Source organism: Condylostylus longicornis, unplaced genomic scaffold, assembly GCF_029603195.1.
Source record: "Condylostylus longicornis isolate FDR11 unplaced genomic scaffold, ASM2960319v2 ptg000819l, whole genome shotgun sequence".
Classification (NCBI taxonomy): Eukaryota; Metazoa; Arthropoda; class Insecta; order Diptera; family Dolichopodidae; genus Condylostylus; species Condylostylus longicornis.
The window spans coordinates 1-17,621 of record NW_026578762.1 but is presented as its reverse complement, the minus strand read 5'-3'; the positions used below and the strand labels follow the sequence as shown (position 1 = coordinate 17,621).

Genomic DNA, 17,621 nt, shown 5'->3' with positions numbered 1-17,621 from the left:
CTCGACACGCACTCCCCATTTTCGTCCGGACTGTCCCACGGAACGCGTCGTCCCATGATGAGTCGTCTTAGACGATTCTTGTGCAAACACGCTGTGCCGCTCATTTCGACCGGAATAGGAGTGCTCGCTCTTCTCTTACTTCTTTCCTATTTTCGTCCTTTCCTTCGGCAGCGACTCGCTGTTCGTCAACCTTCAGCTCTGGCAGTCAGACTTGCATCAGACTCTATGGAGTTTGCAGCCCACGCTCAACCCTTCAGCAAACACCCAGATCAATCCGTCCAGCATAGCGACGCTTCGGACAGGCACCAAGATTCCGGTCTGCCGTTTCGACGACTGGTTGATGACCTGAAGATCCGTTTCGGAACTGACAACGAGTCGGACAGTTCGGACAGAATCACTGAGGACTCGGACAGAATTGACAAGGAGTTGGACAATTCGCGAAGTGAAGCTCAAATAATTTCCGTGCCTCACAAGAATAACTTTGCTCGTTGGGATTTGGCCCTTACGGTATTGCTGATGACTTATATCGTGTGCAGTTATATTCTCGAATCATTGCCATTCACATGTCTTCATGAAAGTGTTGTTTCAATGATTCTCGGAATAGTAATTGGCCTTTTTATTGTTGATACTTCTGGGACATTCCGTTTCGGTAAGAGAAGAATCTCTTTGAATAAAATGATTGATTTTTCGCGAATGCATCATTTGCATATTCTCAATCTATCGAGCGTGCGGGCGTTTCTGTCCATCAACCTCTATTTTCTTAACAGACTTTGACTTGTTCAATTATGTTCTATTGCCTCCAATCATTTTTGGGGCAGGATTTACATTAAAAAAGCGAATGTTTTTATCGGTATGGATGATTTGAAGATATCTTGTTATTGATACTCGAGCAGATAAGCTCTATATATTGTAGAGTCTCATAAATATTCAATATCTACAGATGACTCTTGCGTCTTGTCAACTCTTTCAGATTCTTCGGTTACGTGACAAGTTTTGGAATATTTCTTACTTTAATTTTGTTTGTATCACTGGCATATTGTTTGGAGTGGATACATTCGACGTTTCCTTTTATGACCTTGGATGGAAACACAATCAGTAAGTCGTTGAAGTAACATTTTTCAATTATCAGTTTTTGACATCTGATTTCTTGGTTTATAACTCGGCATTTATTATCTTTTATTTCAGATGGGCTTAATTTCGAAGCTTTTTTGGTCTTATCGGCAGTTCTGTGCTGTAGTGATACTGTCGGTACGTCAATTAGCTCAGGAATTTTAACCCAATTCCGTTTCGGGAGAAGCCTCCATCTTCAGTCTCTCATCGCAGCTGCGGTCTCTTCCATCAAAAGTGATTTGCATCCATCTTCATACGCTGTTGTATTCGGAGAGGGAGTGATGAACGACGTCGTATCGATCATTTTATCGCAATCCCTGATCGGCGTCGCTCAACTTCGACTCAGTGGAGCGGCAATTCAGTTGCCAACATCCCAGTTGGTGTCAGAACTGGTGACAGATGTTCTCTACTATCTGGCTACAAGTTCGTTCGTTGGGTAAGCGGCTGTTGAAGCCAAACCTCAGATCCCTTGCACCAATGCGTCGCTTCATTGATTTGAACTCATTTTTGTTTGTTTCTGGATTGTCCAATAATCAATGGGATTAACTTCTTTCGGTTGCAGAATTGCATTTGGTCTCTTCATCTCTTATACATTCAAACGTTACGATCACATCTTCAATACGGATCCCGTTCGTGCTGTTTCCCTGATTTTTGTTGGTTCCTATTTATCTTACATTCTTTCCGAAATGCTTGGATTCTCGGCAATCTTGTCAATCTTCGTTTGTGGTGTTGCAACCGGTCATTATGCTTGGCATTCTTTGACTCCAACGGGGCGCGTTTTATCAACAAAATCGGCTTCACTTATTGGATTTATTGCTGAAGCATTCGTTTTCGGATATTTCGGAATTAGTGCTTCGAGTCTAATTCGTAATCCTGGTGTCTTCAGTCTTTTCGCTTATTTGCTGGATTTCATTTCTTATTCCACTTCTTCGCTGCATCGCCACCCCTCTGATTTATTTTTTGATCTGCCTCGTCAAGTAAGACAAAATCCCATCCTGAATAAATGACAAATAGATGAATGGCAAATAGATGAATGACAAATAAATGAATGACAAATAAATGAATGACAAATTTCGAAACGAAATCCAAATTGTCACTCGTGAATGATTAGCAAGTGATCGTCGCTCTAGTTGATTGTCTCTTTTGTGATTCCTTTCCCTCAGGTGGGAATTTCGACTCACTTTGACACATCAAGACAAATTATTAGTTCTGTTCGGTGGAATGATGCGCGGTACTGTTTCTTATGCATTAATTATCCATTATGTCCAACAAGCCTGCCCCAACACTCCCATGGGAATTGTTTTCACGACGACTGTTTTGGGAGTTGTTCTCGGTAATGTCGTTCTGTTCGGTATTTTCCTTCGTAAGTTGAGTTTTCTATTTCCCGAATGAACAATTGTTTCTCATTCTTCAAGCACTTCTTTCACATTTTCTTCGACGAAAGAAATCTCGATCTCTCAATGAGCACAACGAAAGCGTCATTGATGATGCGGTTAGTTGACTCTTTGTGTCTGTTGACGGTCGAGTTCAACTCTTAGTGACCCTGTCTGTTGATGGTTGAACGCTAATCATTTTCATCTTCAGCGTCATCTCGTTTGTCTTGCGCTCGACTCGATGCATCACCACACTAAAGAGAATCGATCTGGATTGCTCACTCAGCCGAGTATTCAGGATCCGTCATCACCGACAAAGCCCTCACAATCAATTTCACAACCTCAATCAATTTCGCGACCCTTTCTTAACACTCCTGCTCCTCTTGACGACTCCTCACTTCAATTCGATTCCCCACCACGCTTGGAAATGAGAGGTCCTACATGGGATCCATCAGTGAAATCCTATGATGTCCCCAATGATCGAGGGATGCCATTTTGAAGATCCGATTGAGACGAAAGACTTGAGCCAACGTCGACGCAAGAAGGGTGTTTCCAGAACATCCTCTCACGTCCTCCGCCCAATTCCACCAAGCACGACCGGATCTGAGCTCTGTGATTCTTCTCCGTTCAAGACTCCAACATTTCGCTGCTGGACGGCAGATGATGCCCAACTGCTTGGGGGAAACGCTTCTACGATCCCTGAGAGTTCGTGGTGTCGATCGTCGTGAAGATCTCGCTCTTGTTATTGAAAATGCATTCCTCGAATTGTTTGAAGGAGATCAGTTTTCGTTGTGTTCTGCCGAGTCGCGTTATTACACGCCCCCACACTACCGGGGAGCGAAATTCTCGGATAATCCAGATGGACTCTCAGTCGCATCGTCTCGGAGTCGACTTGCACTTTGGGCTTCTGAAAATGATCCAAACATTCTGATGGAGTCGCCAGCTGCTACACGGATGCTTCTGATGGAGGGAAGGTCTCCTTTTCACAACGATACAGACAGCAGTGAGGATCCATACAATTAATTCTGGTCGACTGTCCCATTTCAGATTTCGATGGCACTTTGTTTCCATTGCCGTTGAATGAAAGTCCCATATTTGAGGTAATTCATGAACTCTGTAATCATCGCTGCTCTCATGCTCGATGTTTCGTACTTGAAGGAAAATGTCCCATTTTGGGACTTCTCCAAGTATCGCCCGCAAGTCGTTCGGAAGGGAGTCGATCGCTGGTGGCATCGCGTGAGTCAAATTTACGCATTTTCCGAATCAAATTTGTTACACAATTTTATTTACGCGAATTGTCCCAAATCATCTGAAAGAATTCCGTTTCTGTCCGTCAGTTCGACAATCGCTACATGAAACCGCTCTTTGGCGGTCGCGTTGATTTGGCTGCTCAAAGCGATTGGACTACTCGATGTATTGGAAGTCAGCGCGACGCACGGCCAGTTAAAATGAGTCGCGATAAGATTGAGCAGTACGAAACACTTCTTAAGGAAGTGCTTGTAATTGAGGGAAGTGTTGACCATTGAGGAAAGTGATTGTGTCGACCATAAGTGATTGAGATTGGTGCGATATGCTCGCTGTCCTTGGCCAATTTCCAAGTTTCTAAATTCATGTCGTGTCTCTGCTGTGTTTCTGTCCTGTTGTCACTGTTGCTTGTAGCTCTATTTCCGTCTGTCACAATGCTGACTATCTCGCTCCTCTGCGTTACGTATCCTTTTCAAAGACTCTCTCCTTCTTCATTAGATGCCTTCTTCTTCAGATGCTTTTCACAGACCTTTTTCAGTATTAATCTTCTTCCATTCTATGATTTAAATTTGTAGACAATTTGATCGAAGAGTTTCAAAATGGAGCGTTTGTGCAAAATTCACTAAAACTTCATATTCACGTCGTTTTCGCTAATAGCTAGAAAAAAACAAACAAAAAACAAGATATATAATATGAGAGTGTCGCGCCCACCTTGGCGTTTCTTGATTTGTCTCATTGTCTTCTTGGAAATTTTCATTTCCCTTTTCATTACGGACTTCCCTCCCATGGAAACGTCCTTAAATGATGAAGGAGGAAAAGGAATATATTTTTGCTTTTTGCTTGAGGTGAAGTGACTCCCAACAACCTATTCACTTGCTCATATGAAGACTTTGAATATCCCTCAAATAGTGCGACAGAATGAACTTTAAGCCACTTACAGATCCCACTTTGCTAGCTCTTAATTTTTTTGGAACTTCCACTCATCATCATGATCTCATCATGGCTTTGATTTTTTTGCTCCTTCTTTTCTACTTTGATTTTCTTCTTTTCTTCTTCTTTCTTCGCTTCCTCAAGAACCCATTGATGATAATTTTTTCTTCGTTGTAAGTTATTCTTTTTCGCCATTTCTGCTAACCAGGTATTCCAGGGCCCCCGCTTCCAAATCCTGATTATGCTTTCATTTTCCCGGAAAAAAAAGGCGACGCCTGGAATCAACAAAAGGCAAACTTCCAATCCTCATCAAAATTCTTCACATGAAGAACAGAAAACTGAGAAAGAACGCCCAAAGTCCAAGAAGGAGGATTCTGAAATTCAGAAGCGAAAGAGGAACCCAGTGGGGGCTGAACATCAAGAAACTCGAAATAAAAGGAGGAAACTCGTTGAAAAAGGATCTACTAGATTTGACGATCATGAAGAACATGGAGCTTCTTGTAAAGATTTCAAAATGAGGAATTTAGAAGGTTCTTCATTGTTTCAAAAATTAGTTGGTGGACGATTTCGAGTTCTTAATGAAGAACTTTATACAAATGATGGAAGCGATATGTATGAAAAAAATGCAAAAAAATCCTTCATTATTCCATGAAGTGAGTCTTCGATATTTCGATATATCTATTCATGACTCGATCAAGTTCCTACTTCGATATTTCGTCAAGTTCCTATCTTCTTCTTATGAAGACTGGAAGGCTGTGAGGGCGCTGATATATCTGTTGTTCTATTCAGTATCATCGTGGATATAGAGAACAAGTTCAAAATTGGAAACGGAACCCTACAAATATTATTATTGATTGGATCAAACAAAAAATTCCAAAAAAAATCCAAGTGAGTGAATGAGATCACCGCATCTCCGTGGATGAGGCAATCTGGTCCAATAGCATCCGAAAGTTGTTGAATATCAGTGATGAACACTGATGCGATTATTTATGACTTTGTTTCATTCCGTCTGCTTGCTGTTCTTTCGACTATGTTGATGTGTAATATACTGACAATTTTGTATGGATTGTTTGCTTCAGAATTGCTGATCTCGGTTGCGGAGAAGCACTCGTAGCGAAGTCTCTTCCTCACTATTCGATTCATTCATACGATTTCATCGCAGTTGATCCGAAAATCGTCATTGTAGCGACTATTAGCAATCTGCCTCTTGATAACGAGACGATGGATGTTTGTGTTTTCTGTTTAAGTCTAATGGGAACCGATTGGCCATCGTTTATAGTTGAGGCACATCGTGTTCTCAAGGTGGGGTGAGTCTCATGAATCATCTTCGAATAATATCTTTGAATAATATCTTTGAATAATATCTTTGAATAATATCTTCGAATAATATCTTCGAATAATATCTTCGAATAATATCTTCGAATAATATCTTCGAATAATATCTTTGAATGTGATCCTGCAATAGATTCTCAGCCTGACAACTCTAAATGTCTTCTAATAGAGTCATACGATTATCTTTTTGGTGATTCCTTTTGTTGTCTTGTAGTGGAATTCTCAAGATTGCTGAAGTTCAATCAAGATTAGCACTTGTTGATCATTTTGTTGAAGGAATTCAATCAATTGGATTTCGCTTCTCTTCGAAGGTTCGTTATTTTAATTCACTTCCTCGTTCCATTGAAGTCTTTCAGGAGGACATCGACTCATATTTTTATGTATTCGAATTTAGAAAGGATCCTTCGTACAAACAGACAACTAAGAAGCTCGACGCAACATTGTTAGCTCCTTGCAAATATAAGAAGCGTTAGAATCGATTAGTCATTCATTCGATAATCGTAATTTTTTCTACTGCACACCGATTGACATGTCATTTTATGGGGTCCTTCTCCTGTTTTCGTGTTAACGGTTTCCAAAAATGATTGAAATTTATGATCGACCCCTCACGTGTGCATCTTTTCAACGCAATAATCGCCCTAATCGTCCCTACGCTGAATTGCGATTGTCTCTCCGGTAGCATGTGAGAATCTGAGCTCATCGCTTTCAGCAGGTTTGTTCTTCCTGCATGCTTAGTCTTACTTGGTGAGCGCGCCACTTCACCTTCCCACCGACGTCATTTTCCGCTTGTTTTTTTCAATATTAACGAAACCATTCGTTATCTGATTCCTTCTTCGTTTCAGACATATTGACGGCGATGACGGCATCCGCTACTCCACCAGCAAAAATTTCAGGCGGGAAATCTTTCGCTAGTGGATTAAAATCTCCCATCAAGAGTTCAAGACCATCTTCAAGTGCGGCTGCATCAGCCGAGAAAGATGGAAAGAAGAAGAAGAAGGCAAGGCCAAGCCACTCACAAGAGAGTTACACTTGCTATATTTACAAAGTCCTAAAGACAATCCACAGTAAAACTGGCATCTCAAGCAAAGCGATGACGATTATGAATTCTTTCGTCATTGATACATTCGAAAGAATTTCATCTGAAGCAAGTCGACTTTGCATCATCAGCTCGAAGGATACATTATCAGCAAGAGAAATCCAAACAGCAGTTAAATTGGTGCTTCCAGGGGAGCTTTCCCGCCATGCAGTGTCAGAAGGAACAAAGGCTGTCAATAAGTACACTGGGAACAAGGTCGCCAGCCAGCCCTCCAAGAAGTTCTAAAATGTCTTTCGTTTTCACTCGTTCATCCGTTCCCCACTTCCACTTTTTTGTTTGCTTCTGTCGAGCATTTAATTCCAACATTTCGTGAGCGTGCTGCATTCCAAAGGTATGACACCAATAAATTAGAAGCATAGAATCAAATCACGAATTAGAATGAATGAGGTTGATGGACGCCAGAAGGGTGAGAGCTGCTACTTCAAAGCCAACGAAATGGAAATAGAGTTGCATTTATTTAGACTCCATAACTTATAATTATGAGCTATCTGTCTAGAGCTCACTCATTAGATGGCGAGTTCGATACAATAAATTCTACTTCTCTAAATACGTTATCAGTAGCATTTGGTTGTTGAATTTTTATCTTCAGAAGACGTGGAGAAGCTAGTCTCTCAGAATACGTATTCAAAATGAAGTCTTTCAGAACTGTTGATAGCGTACACGAATTTTACTCGCCTTGCTTCACAGCAGCAGAAGTTGAGGGCAGAATTTGATGTCCGCTCCTCGTTGAGTCCTGGGACACAGAAGACTTTACGTTAGAAGGCGGACTCCAACTCCAACGGATTCACCAGCAAGTGTATTTATTAGCAAATGTATTTATTAGCAAGTGTATTTATTAGCAAGTGTATTTATTATTGCAAGAAATTCATGAAAATTCGTTCATTTTCAAATTGCTTCAAGATGCCTTCCTACAGCACCGCTGAACTAATGACAGCTGATTTCCTGCCCTGAGCCCGAGAACGAGGCTGCCATACAACGATGTGGCGTGCAACTAGAAGTACACTAGCAGCATGCTGTGCACTACCGACACTCGCCACAACGACAGCAAAACGGGAATCAAGATACAAGGTGATCCACGATGTCTGACATGAGAGGAACTGTTTCAATCAGGATACGTATTTCCACATTCAATTCATCGCTTCGCAGTCTTATCAGCTGTCCCAATATATTCGAAACACTTGAATACGCTGATCTCGTCACGAACAGAAACGTCCCAATATTCGCTATTGCTGTGATCACCAGGCATCATGAAAGTCATTAATGTATCATCATTGATGGAATAAGAAACAGATGAATTAAGGATAAGCAGACCGGTTCTAGAAGTTGTTTTCATTCAATGCACCTGATTCTCATGCTCTTCGCTTAGGAAATGCTTCAAGATGCGCGTTGTTTGAAACCCTCACAGTAGCTATATGATAGAGAGGATGAAACATCATTGACATCAATTTGTTCAATGACGGACTGAATTCCGATGCTGTTGGACCAGTTCCCACTCATAAAGCAGTCCAAGGCGTGAAAGAGAGCAGAGTTGTTCCAGTGTCTTGATTCCGAGCGAATTTAGGAAGGGCCCAAAAAAATCCTCCATTCAAGAATTCTGATGCACTTAAATTACAAGAGCATTCAGCGAAAAAAATTCAAGACTTGAATGAGAACAGCATTTGCACTCAACCATGTTTGTTATTTTTGATTGTTTTTATGAAACAACAATGGGGGCCTGTTTCAGCTTGTGCGGCCTTTTTCAGCAGCAGTCGCGCGCAATCGGTAAAGTGCCTTGAAGATATCAGCAAGTGCAGTGGGAAAAGGTGTCTTAACAAGAACGAAGAATCCCGTTCTGTTGGAACAGCATTCTCTGTGACAGCAGTAGTTTTACCTATGTCCCACACTTGTACCACAAACCAAACATCCTCAATCCCCTCTCTGAGTTACGGCACTGGTCCCTATTAAAACAACACGTTCAAGGCACGCGATTGACGAGAAGGGTGAAACACCTTGGAAGCAACAAGAACTTGTATAAGATGATCGAAATTGTGAAGCCGCAAGAAAGATAATTGAAAACATTGAAGAAGTTGTTTCGACCTCAACAAGAACGAAGAGTCATATTCCATTCAATGAAGCGCTGCAGTTAATCCTCTATTCAAATGCAGTTTTGCCAAATATGTCGCGAGACAGGTTAGTTTATCCTACTGATGGCAACATTAAAGCGTTTGAAGTAAGTGGTAGCGTTATTCTATTTAAGTGCGTCTGATTACTGACTTATGTTTGTTTTAATTAATGGTCTATGAAATAATTTCGCTCTGGATTCCTCCTCCAAATCCATCAGAAATGAGATCTGGTTCTTGTATGTGGGATATGACGGAAGTCATTCCTAATTTGTCCGTTAAGACCCGAGGTTCGAAAGCATGCAAGAATACGTGAAAGAATAAAGAAGGGTTCGGGAGGTTCTAAAGAATGATGTCCGCAGCACATCATGAAGGAATGTCTAGAATTATTCTGGTTTCAGTATTTTCACAACTTTTCAAGATCAAGGCTGATTAATCAACAATCGACACTGAGGTCTTAATAAAGTCTGTCTTCAATCCCCCGTCTAGTTCCATACTGACCTTCAATGAATTCGATCCCATCTAATTCAGATAAACGACTAGGACCAACTTCCCATTCAGTGTTGATGCCAATGATTAAAAATACGAACGGGATTTAGCAGAGCATCAGTTTTTCACAATTTTCATTTTGTAATTTTTTCGGCATTGTAACAAACATCCAAAACAACTTGTGCGGCCACACATCAATTCTCCCTGTTGCAGAGTTGCTTAAATGTCTTCTAAAATCCTCGACTGTGTTCCTTCAACAGTCCTGACAGCCCAGTCATATCTTGGGACATTTTCAGCCATCCTCTGGTGACAGGTCTGTTAATCCTCGAATCGCTCACTTCTGCCCGAATGGTACGCCGAAGGACTCGCACCAAGAATTGTTATCAGCATCCCCTCTCTCCATGATTAGCATGACATATCGCATATGATCTGTTTCACCAAATCTCTGTATTTTTCACGTCCTTGTTCAGTTTCAGGGGCGGCCAGGATTGATGAGCCTCCTCAAGGAGGGGGGGAAGCATTTTACAGGAATCGAAGAAGCTACTCTTCGTAACATCGATGCTTGCAGGAAACTCGCAACGATCACAAGAACCTCATTGGGGCCAAACAGTAAGCCTTAGCATTCCTTTGTTGTGGGGAACCCTTCGTATGAGGACCACTCTGTGGGATGCTTGATCCCATAGCGTTCTTGTTCTGAACTTGGGGGGCTTTGCAACTGGCTGTTTTCCAGCTATTAAGTCACCTGTAATCATACAATTCTCAAACAATCAGCTTATGTTTGATTTCAACTGCGCGTTCTGTTCAGGTATGAATAAATTGGTTCTCAATCATATTGAGAAACTTTTCGTAACAAGTGATGCGGCAACAATCATCGAACAGTTGGAAGTGCAGCATCCCGCAGCGAAGCTTGTGGCTCTTGCGTCCAAAATGCAGGTGAGACATTCTTAGTGGCATTGTTTTTTTCTTACTGTTTCTTTCTTATGAACAGGAACAAGAGTTCGGTGATGCAACAAATTTCGTTGTTGTGTTTGCGGGGGAACTTCTACGACAGGCAGAGTTGTTGCTGAAACAAGGACTTCACACAGCAGATATAATCAAAGGTTATGAAATGGCAGCAGAGAAGGTTGTTGCACTTCTCGGAGGTACGCGTCTGATGCCGTACTAACTGTTACATTAGTGTACAACTTTGCTAGCTTCTCTAGCTTTGCATACCAGTTATCAGAGACTTCCATGTTCCATGTTTACGTTTGTATTGTATTTTTAGCCCCTCCTTGATTTGTTCTGATGAATTCTTTCAGTTGTTTGTTCTCGTCGTGCATTAAATTTTTCATTCCAATTTCTTCGGTTTCGAGGCATTTTTGACCCTTTTGTTTTTCAGAGTTAGTTTGCTATAAAGTCAATGACATCAAGAATGTGACTGAACTAGAAAAAGCTGTTTCAACTTCAATCGCATCGAAGGCGTTAGGTAAAGTCTTTTCCATTTTGAATTACCAATAATAATAATTGCGTCTTCCCATTTGAATTCCTGACTTTTGCTTTACAGGCTCAGAAGGCCATCTTGCTTCGTTGATATCGCAAGCAGCGACAATCATCATGCCGCCCAATCCAATTCATCTGAACCTTGATAACATTCGCGTCGCTAAATTGATTGGAGGATCTCTGCACCAATCTTATGTTGTCCAGGGAATGGTTGTCACAAGAGATACAAGCGGAACAATCAATGAAAAGAAAAACTGCAAAGTGGTGGTTCTTGGATGCGGATTAGAGATGACGTCGACTGAAGCTAAGGGAACGGTTTTGATTGAAAATGCTGAACAAGTGAGAGCATCGCGATGCGCCTTGAATTTCTTATTTTGTTGTCATTTAGTTGCTCAATTTCTCTAAAGATGAAGAACAAAAAATGGAAGACATTATCAAGGGTATCGCAGACGTCGGAGTGGAAGCTATTATCGTTGGCGGAGCTATCAGCGATATTGCACAGCATTTCTGCAATAAGTACAAAATATTGACATTAAAGTGCCAATCAAAGTTTGAATTGCAACGAATTTGTAGGACTTTAGGAGCTAGTGCTCTTGTTAAACTTGTAAGCCGCATAGGATCCAACCTGGAACTGTTTCCCGACCCAGTTATCCTAAAATTGTTCGCTCACCCCGTTTCTCTTCTCTGCTTGAAGTTCCAATTCATTTCAGGAAACACCAAGCGCTGAAGATGTCGGTTATGCTGAATCAATCGTTGTGGAGGAGGTTTCATCCAAGCAAGTGACGATTATCCGTGCAAGAGATTCTAAAGTTGCAACAATTGTATTACGAGGAGCAACGCCAAATATTCTAGAAGAAGTGGAGCGCACAGTTGATGATGGAGTTCATTGTATCAAGAATCTGGCAAAGGATAACCGTTTTGTTGCAGGGGGCGGTGCCTGTGAAATTGAACTCGCTCAGCGACTTCAGGTAAATTCCGTGATTTGCAATCGCAAAGGCCAGCAATTGCGGCGTTCTCAGCAGTGTTTATAGCTGATGTTTTTGTTTGTATTACGCAACCGATGGGTTTCTTTCTGTTCAGTCTTATGGTGCAACCGTTCCTGGGTTGGAACAATACGCCGTTGTGAAGTTTGGTGAAGCTTTGGAGTGCATTGCTCGCGTTATCGCGGAAAACGCAGGGTTGTATGCGACTGAGGTCATCACACAACTTTATGGTGCCCATAAAGCCGGAAAGAAGAATGTTGGTGTCGATGTTGAGGTAATGATAACAGTTGCACAACTTCAATCATTGCAAACTTTTAGGGTTTGAGTGAGGATGGTGTTGCTGAAATGGTTGAAGGGCGTGACAATCCAGTTGTTGATCATTACAAGACAAAGGAGTGTGCAATCAAATTAGCGGCAGATGCTGCAGTAACTGTCTTGAGAGTTGATCAAATAATTATGGCAAGACCAGCTGGAGGTCCCAAACCACCACAACAAACTGGAGACTGGGATCAAGATTGAAACCAGTCTTGAATGCGTGTAATTATTTTCTGAACTTCGAACATCAAGCAACGTTTGTATTGGTACACGTAGATCAATAATTCTTCCATGAATCGATTAGAAGCAGTTGTTTCCTCGATTGTTCCCGCGGTTGTTCCAGAGAATCAAATATCAGATGATCCATTCCAAGAGATGCTGGCAAGGGAGGGGAGGACGTCAAGCCCGGACATCGGTAAGGTCACATGAACTCATAGAATCGAGCCAGAATTGTATTCGGCAGGGGTTTGCCCTTTCAAGAATCGCAAATTTTCGATGGCTGAATTAGAAGGCTTTGATTTAGGAAGCCGTGTAACAATTTCTAGTGATGGCCTCATTCAAGGAACGAAATCAAAAACATTTGCTCCTTCTGAGAATTCATCCTTGGAGAGTAAAAGAGAATAGGTTTAGCGAAGGTAGCTTAAAACCTGTAGAAACCTTTCATGCAGCTTGTCGGCTATTGTTCCGAGTTTTCTTCGAGTTCAGTTTTGTTAACGTGGTCTTTGATCAATTTGGCTAAAGCCTCCACATCAGAAACAACCTACGGCAATTGATCAGAGGAATTCACGTTGATGGCTTCTACCTTTCGCAACCGTTCTTTCATTGGCTCTTCCATCTGATTTGATACATCTTCAACGACGGATTCTTCCTGTTCTTCGTCCCCATTGAAACGTTCAACTTGTGCTTTCGCCCAGTCTGTTCAGTTGCAGCTAGATTTGAAGCTGCTCGGAGTTGCGTACCTCTCATAGTTGCCCATGCGTTTTTCAGCCATCCTCTTGCTTTGTGGTAGTATTCATCAATTGCGTCGCCTTCAGGTGAATTTTCCTGTATGGATCTAATCGGCGCTGGAGTGTCGTCAGTAAAATCGCTTTCTGCATTATATGAGGACAGTACTTGACTAACCCCACTGAATGCTACAACTACGACCAACAAGGCGAGTAACGTTTTCATGACTAGATGCATCCCAACCCTTGCTAAAATAATTTTTTGCTTTTTGTTGCATCATGTGCAAATATTCTCAACCAACAGCAAATCCAGATTTTACCGTGTAATCAAGCATTTTTTTAATGGAGCATGAACTGAGACTTTTGAGACAAATAGTCAAAAGGTCAAGAAGATGCCTTCACCACCCTTCCTTTTGATCCTACCAGTAAAAGAGATTGCTCCGTAGGCCAAGGATGCCTCGTACAAAGAATCTCAACCCTCGTCGTTCAATAGAACAGCCGTCAAGTTCGTCATTTTTTGCACCAGTGCATCGGCCAGCGGATACGGCTCCTCGTCGTCGGCGATATCGGCCAGGTACAAGAGCCCTGCAAGAAATTCGGAAGTATCAGGCATCTACCGACTTTCTCATACCAAAGCTTCCGTTTGCTCGAGTTGTTCGCGAAATTACACAACGGTTCTGGCCAAGAGATGCAGGAGTTCGTTATACAGTAGAAGCCTTGTTTGCTCTTCAAACAGCAGCTGAAGCTTATTTAGTTGGCTTGTTTGAGGACGGATTATTATGTGCAATTCATGCAAAGCGCGTGACCCTCCAAGTAAAAGATCTTCACTTAGCGATGCGCATCCGTGGAAGGGGGACGCTGACACAGCAATATTGAAACCGTCTTGTTGTCAAATAGCACACTTGAGCAAGTTGCTCTTGAAAGAATTTTCGATGAATAGATACGAGAGTATGCCAAAATTGAATAATTCTACAAAATTATCACAAACTCATTTCACAAGTAGGCAAAGGATGTCGGTTCGTGATCAATATGATGTTGTTTAGAAATAATGGTTGAACTATGGGACATCAGCGAAAGAGTGACTACCGAGAGAAAATGGAACTACGGCGAAAAGCTGCGAAGTTGTTGGGTCTTAGGATCTGCACCATGCGAAATGCCTCATAGCGTGTCATCATCGTCATCAATCGCTGCGTTGGCTGCTTGTTGAAGTTCAGCCTCTGCTTCTTGAATAAGTTGAGCAGAAATTTCAATTTCGGGGGCTTTAGCGTGTTGTCCCACAAATCCGAGGGATGGTTGATTTGTCAAGCGACGGGCTAACCAAAGGAAGGGCTTCTCGAAATTGTAATTCGAGCGAGCGGAAATATCATAGTATTGAAGGTTGCGTTTACGATGGAACTGGATGTTTTTTGCCTTTACTTGGCGCTCCTTCACGTCAACTTTATTTCCAACAAGAACAATAGGGATATTGTCGCAGACACGGGTGACATCACGATGCCAATTTGGGACATTCTTGTACGTTATCCGCGAAGTAACATCAAACATAATGATTGCACATTCACCCTTTATGCTGAAGAAACAAAAAGAATCCCTTTCTCTGATTCAACCCAATTTCTGTCGACTTACTAATAGCCGTCACGAAGGCCTCCAAATTTTTCCTGGCCAGCTGTGTCCCAAACATTGAACTTTAATGGTCCAAAATTTGTTTGAAAATAAAGAGGGTGGACCTCAACACCAAGAGTAGGCAAGTATTTCTTCTCGAATTCTCCCGTTAAATGTCGTCGAACTAGCGTCGTTTTTCCAACCCCACCATCTCCAACGAGAACCAACTTGAACTCAGGAACGCACACAGATTGTGCAGCGACAGCCGCAGCAGCAGCACCTTCCATTGCGATGTCTAAAGAAACAAAAACACTTTCAATTGAAGAAAATCAATAAAGAACACAAGATATAAAAATCAATTACTTAAAAATAGAGAGGGCGTAAATTCAAATAGAAAACGTATGTGGGGCAGAATAGCAACCACCGTTCCTTACAAATTGAACAGATGTGAGGATTTGGAGTTTGTCGTCGCTGGTCACGCGCTACGACGGAAATTCAAACGAAACGCGAGCAGACACCTTGACTAATGACCAAGTCCTACTGTCCCAATCACTGGGGCAGTCTAGTGAGACTCATACAGCGTATTCTGCTGAATTTTAGAAGGTCCAGTCAACGAACCATATATTGAATAAAGCGCGGTATTTGCGTGGTAGGCTCAGTCAATGGATGTGAAAGATTTAAGGGGTCGCCATCTGAACGTATTCCACCTGCTTTGATTATATGAGTTGAAAATTACTCAAAATTCTATTCAATTGAGAATGGCGTCAAACGCAACAAGTTTAGGGGAACGATTGAACGCGTTTTATGGAACAACAGCGGGGTCAACAACAACCACTCAAAAAAGTTCATCAGCAGAAGAAGCATCGTCAGCGATCAAGACAAACAAATGGATTGATCCTTCGACATTTGTCTCTGAGTTGATGTCCACTGCACCATTGCGCGAACTCCTCACAGTTGCAAATGAATTGGATGAAGAGGTCCAACAATTGGACAGCTCAGCGCAAACACTGGTTTATGACAATTACAATGAATTTTTGGCTGCTGCTGACACTGTGCAGACTTTGAATTTCAACGGTATCCAGTTGCAATCGAATGACGAAGCCACAGCAACAATTTCCACAGCAGTTACAACAAAGCTAGACGGCATTCTCAAAGACACGTGGGAAATTTATGAACCTTTGCAAACAAATGCGAGAAAACTCAATGCAAGTATTAAAAATTCACTCATTTAAAAAAGATGGAAAAATCTGACGTGTCTTTTAGGAGCTTTCGAGGCTTTCACACTTGGTTTCCAAGCTCGATGAAATTCTAAGTCTTCCCGAAACCATGAAAAAAGTAAGAGGCTTCAGATGAAAGAACACTACAACTCTCCAATTTCTTCAGGCAATAGATGAGAAGCGTTTCATTGATGCGGTTTCATCGTATGTGGATTCTTTTGATTTTTTGCACGAATTTCGGAAGCAGCAGCCATTTAATCAAGTGTATTCAACTGTGAGCTGTTTTGATCTGTCTTGAGTGGAGCACTTTGCGCGAACTACTCACTTTTCGTTCATTCAAATGTCGTCTCAAATTTCGTCTCCATTTTCGCAGACTTCTGAACTGTTCACTACAGCACGTCAGTGTTTACGTGATGCTATCGCAAACTCTGATGGTGTTTTGAATTTTGATGCAAACAAAGGAATAAAAATGTTATTTTCGTGCCGAAAAATATCTCCGTCTCCCGAATTCAGTCCTCCTTATTTGCTTGATTTATGGAGCAGTTATATTCATCAAGACTTTCAAAAGATCATTTGCACAATTAATGAAGACGAGTAAGGATCCATGCAATCCCTTCCTACAATGTTCTGGTTTCGAAGAAATGTTCATTCCATCATCCCGTTTTCTTTGTTTTTGTAGAACTTCCGTGGAGAAAGATCTTGCAATCGGTACGTTTATGGAGATAACAGTGAGGACAGGGAATTGGTCTCTCAATTGGCTCTCAGTAGCATTTGTCATCTCTCACTCACTAAAATCTCTGAGTAGCATCTCTTTCACTGACTAAATATGGCAAGATGGCTGTTATCTCTTCACTAAATAAAAATCTTTCAGTAGATGGTTGATCGCAGTCGTCGTCCTTCTCCAGGTAGTCAGTTGAAGCACATGACATACATCATCAACCATAAGCTCTTTCCCAAGTTGCTTAATGCCGTCAACATCATCCCAGTCCTCTTCACGGACGACGAGTCCCAAGATGGTCTGTCTCTGGATCAAATTAACTCTGGAGTTGACGGATTAATCACTCAAGTGCTTGGTGATGTATTCAAAGTTCTTTTAAATGTTTGCGCGTCCCAAGTGAGTTATTAAACGCCTTCGTGTTGAAAATCATGGAATGCAGCCTCATCTTCTAGGAATGCGCGACTGAAGACTTTGTTCTTGCGTCTGTTGATTTACGGCAAGGTCTTGTCCCAATCAGCGAAATTAGGAAGCCATTAGTTGGAAATTTGTTCTTGGGATTCTTAAAAGATTTAGGTGAGCGAACTCGAGGGAAGTCAGTTAATTGTTGTTTTGTCCATATGGTCCATTTTGATTCATTTTATCAGTAGCCTGATTTGCGTAGAATAAGCATTGTATTCATAAATAGTTGGGCC

The 17,621-nt window shown here is 41.7% G+C and overlaps 2 protein-coding genes across 2 annotated transcripts; one reads left to right on the top strand and one right to left on the bottom strand.

The window, feature by feature from the left end:
- Positions 1–13,848: 13,848 nt before the first annotated feature.
- LOC129618338 (uncharacterized) lies at positions 13,849–14,271 on the top strand. Its single transcript, XM_055533105.1, has one exon. It carries the CDS (start codon positions 13,849–13,851, stop codon positions 14,269–14,271), a length of 423 nt encoding a protein of 140 aa, XP_055389080.1.
- Positions 14,272–14,553: 282 nt separating this feature from the next.
- Positions 14,554–15,281, bottom strand: LOC129618337 (GTP-binding nuclear protein Ran-like). Its single transcript, XM_055533103.1, has 2 exons — positions 15,019–15,281; positions 14,554–14,962 (listed from the first exon to the last, which is right to left on the bottom strand). Exons 1-2 carry the CDS (start codon positions 15,279–15,281, stop codon positions 14,554–14,556), a joined length of 672 nt encoding a protein of 223 aa, XP_055389078.1.
- Between the last annotated feature and the right edge of the window lie 2,340 nt (positions 15,282–17,621).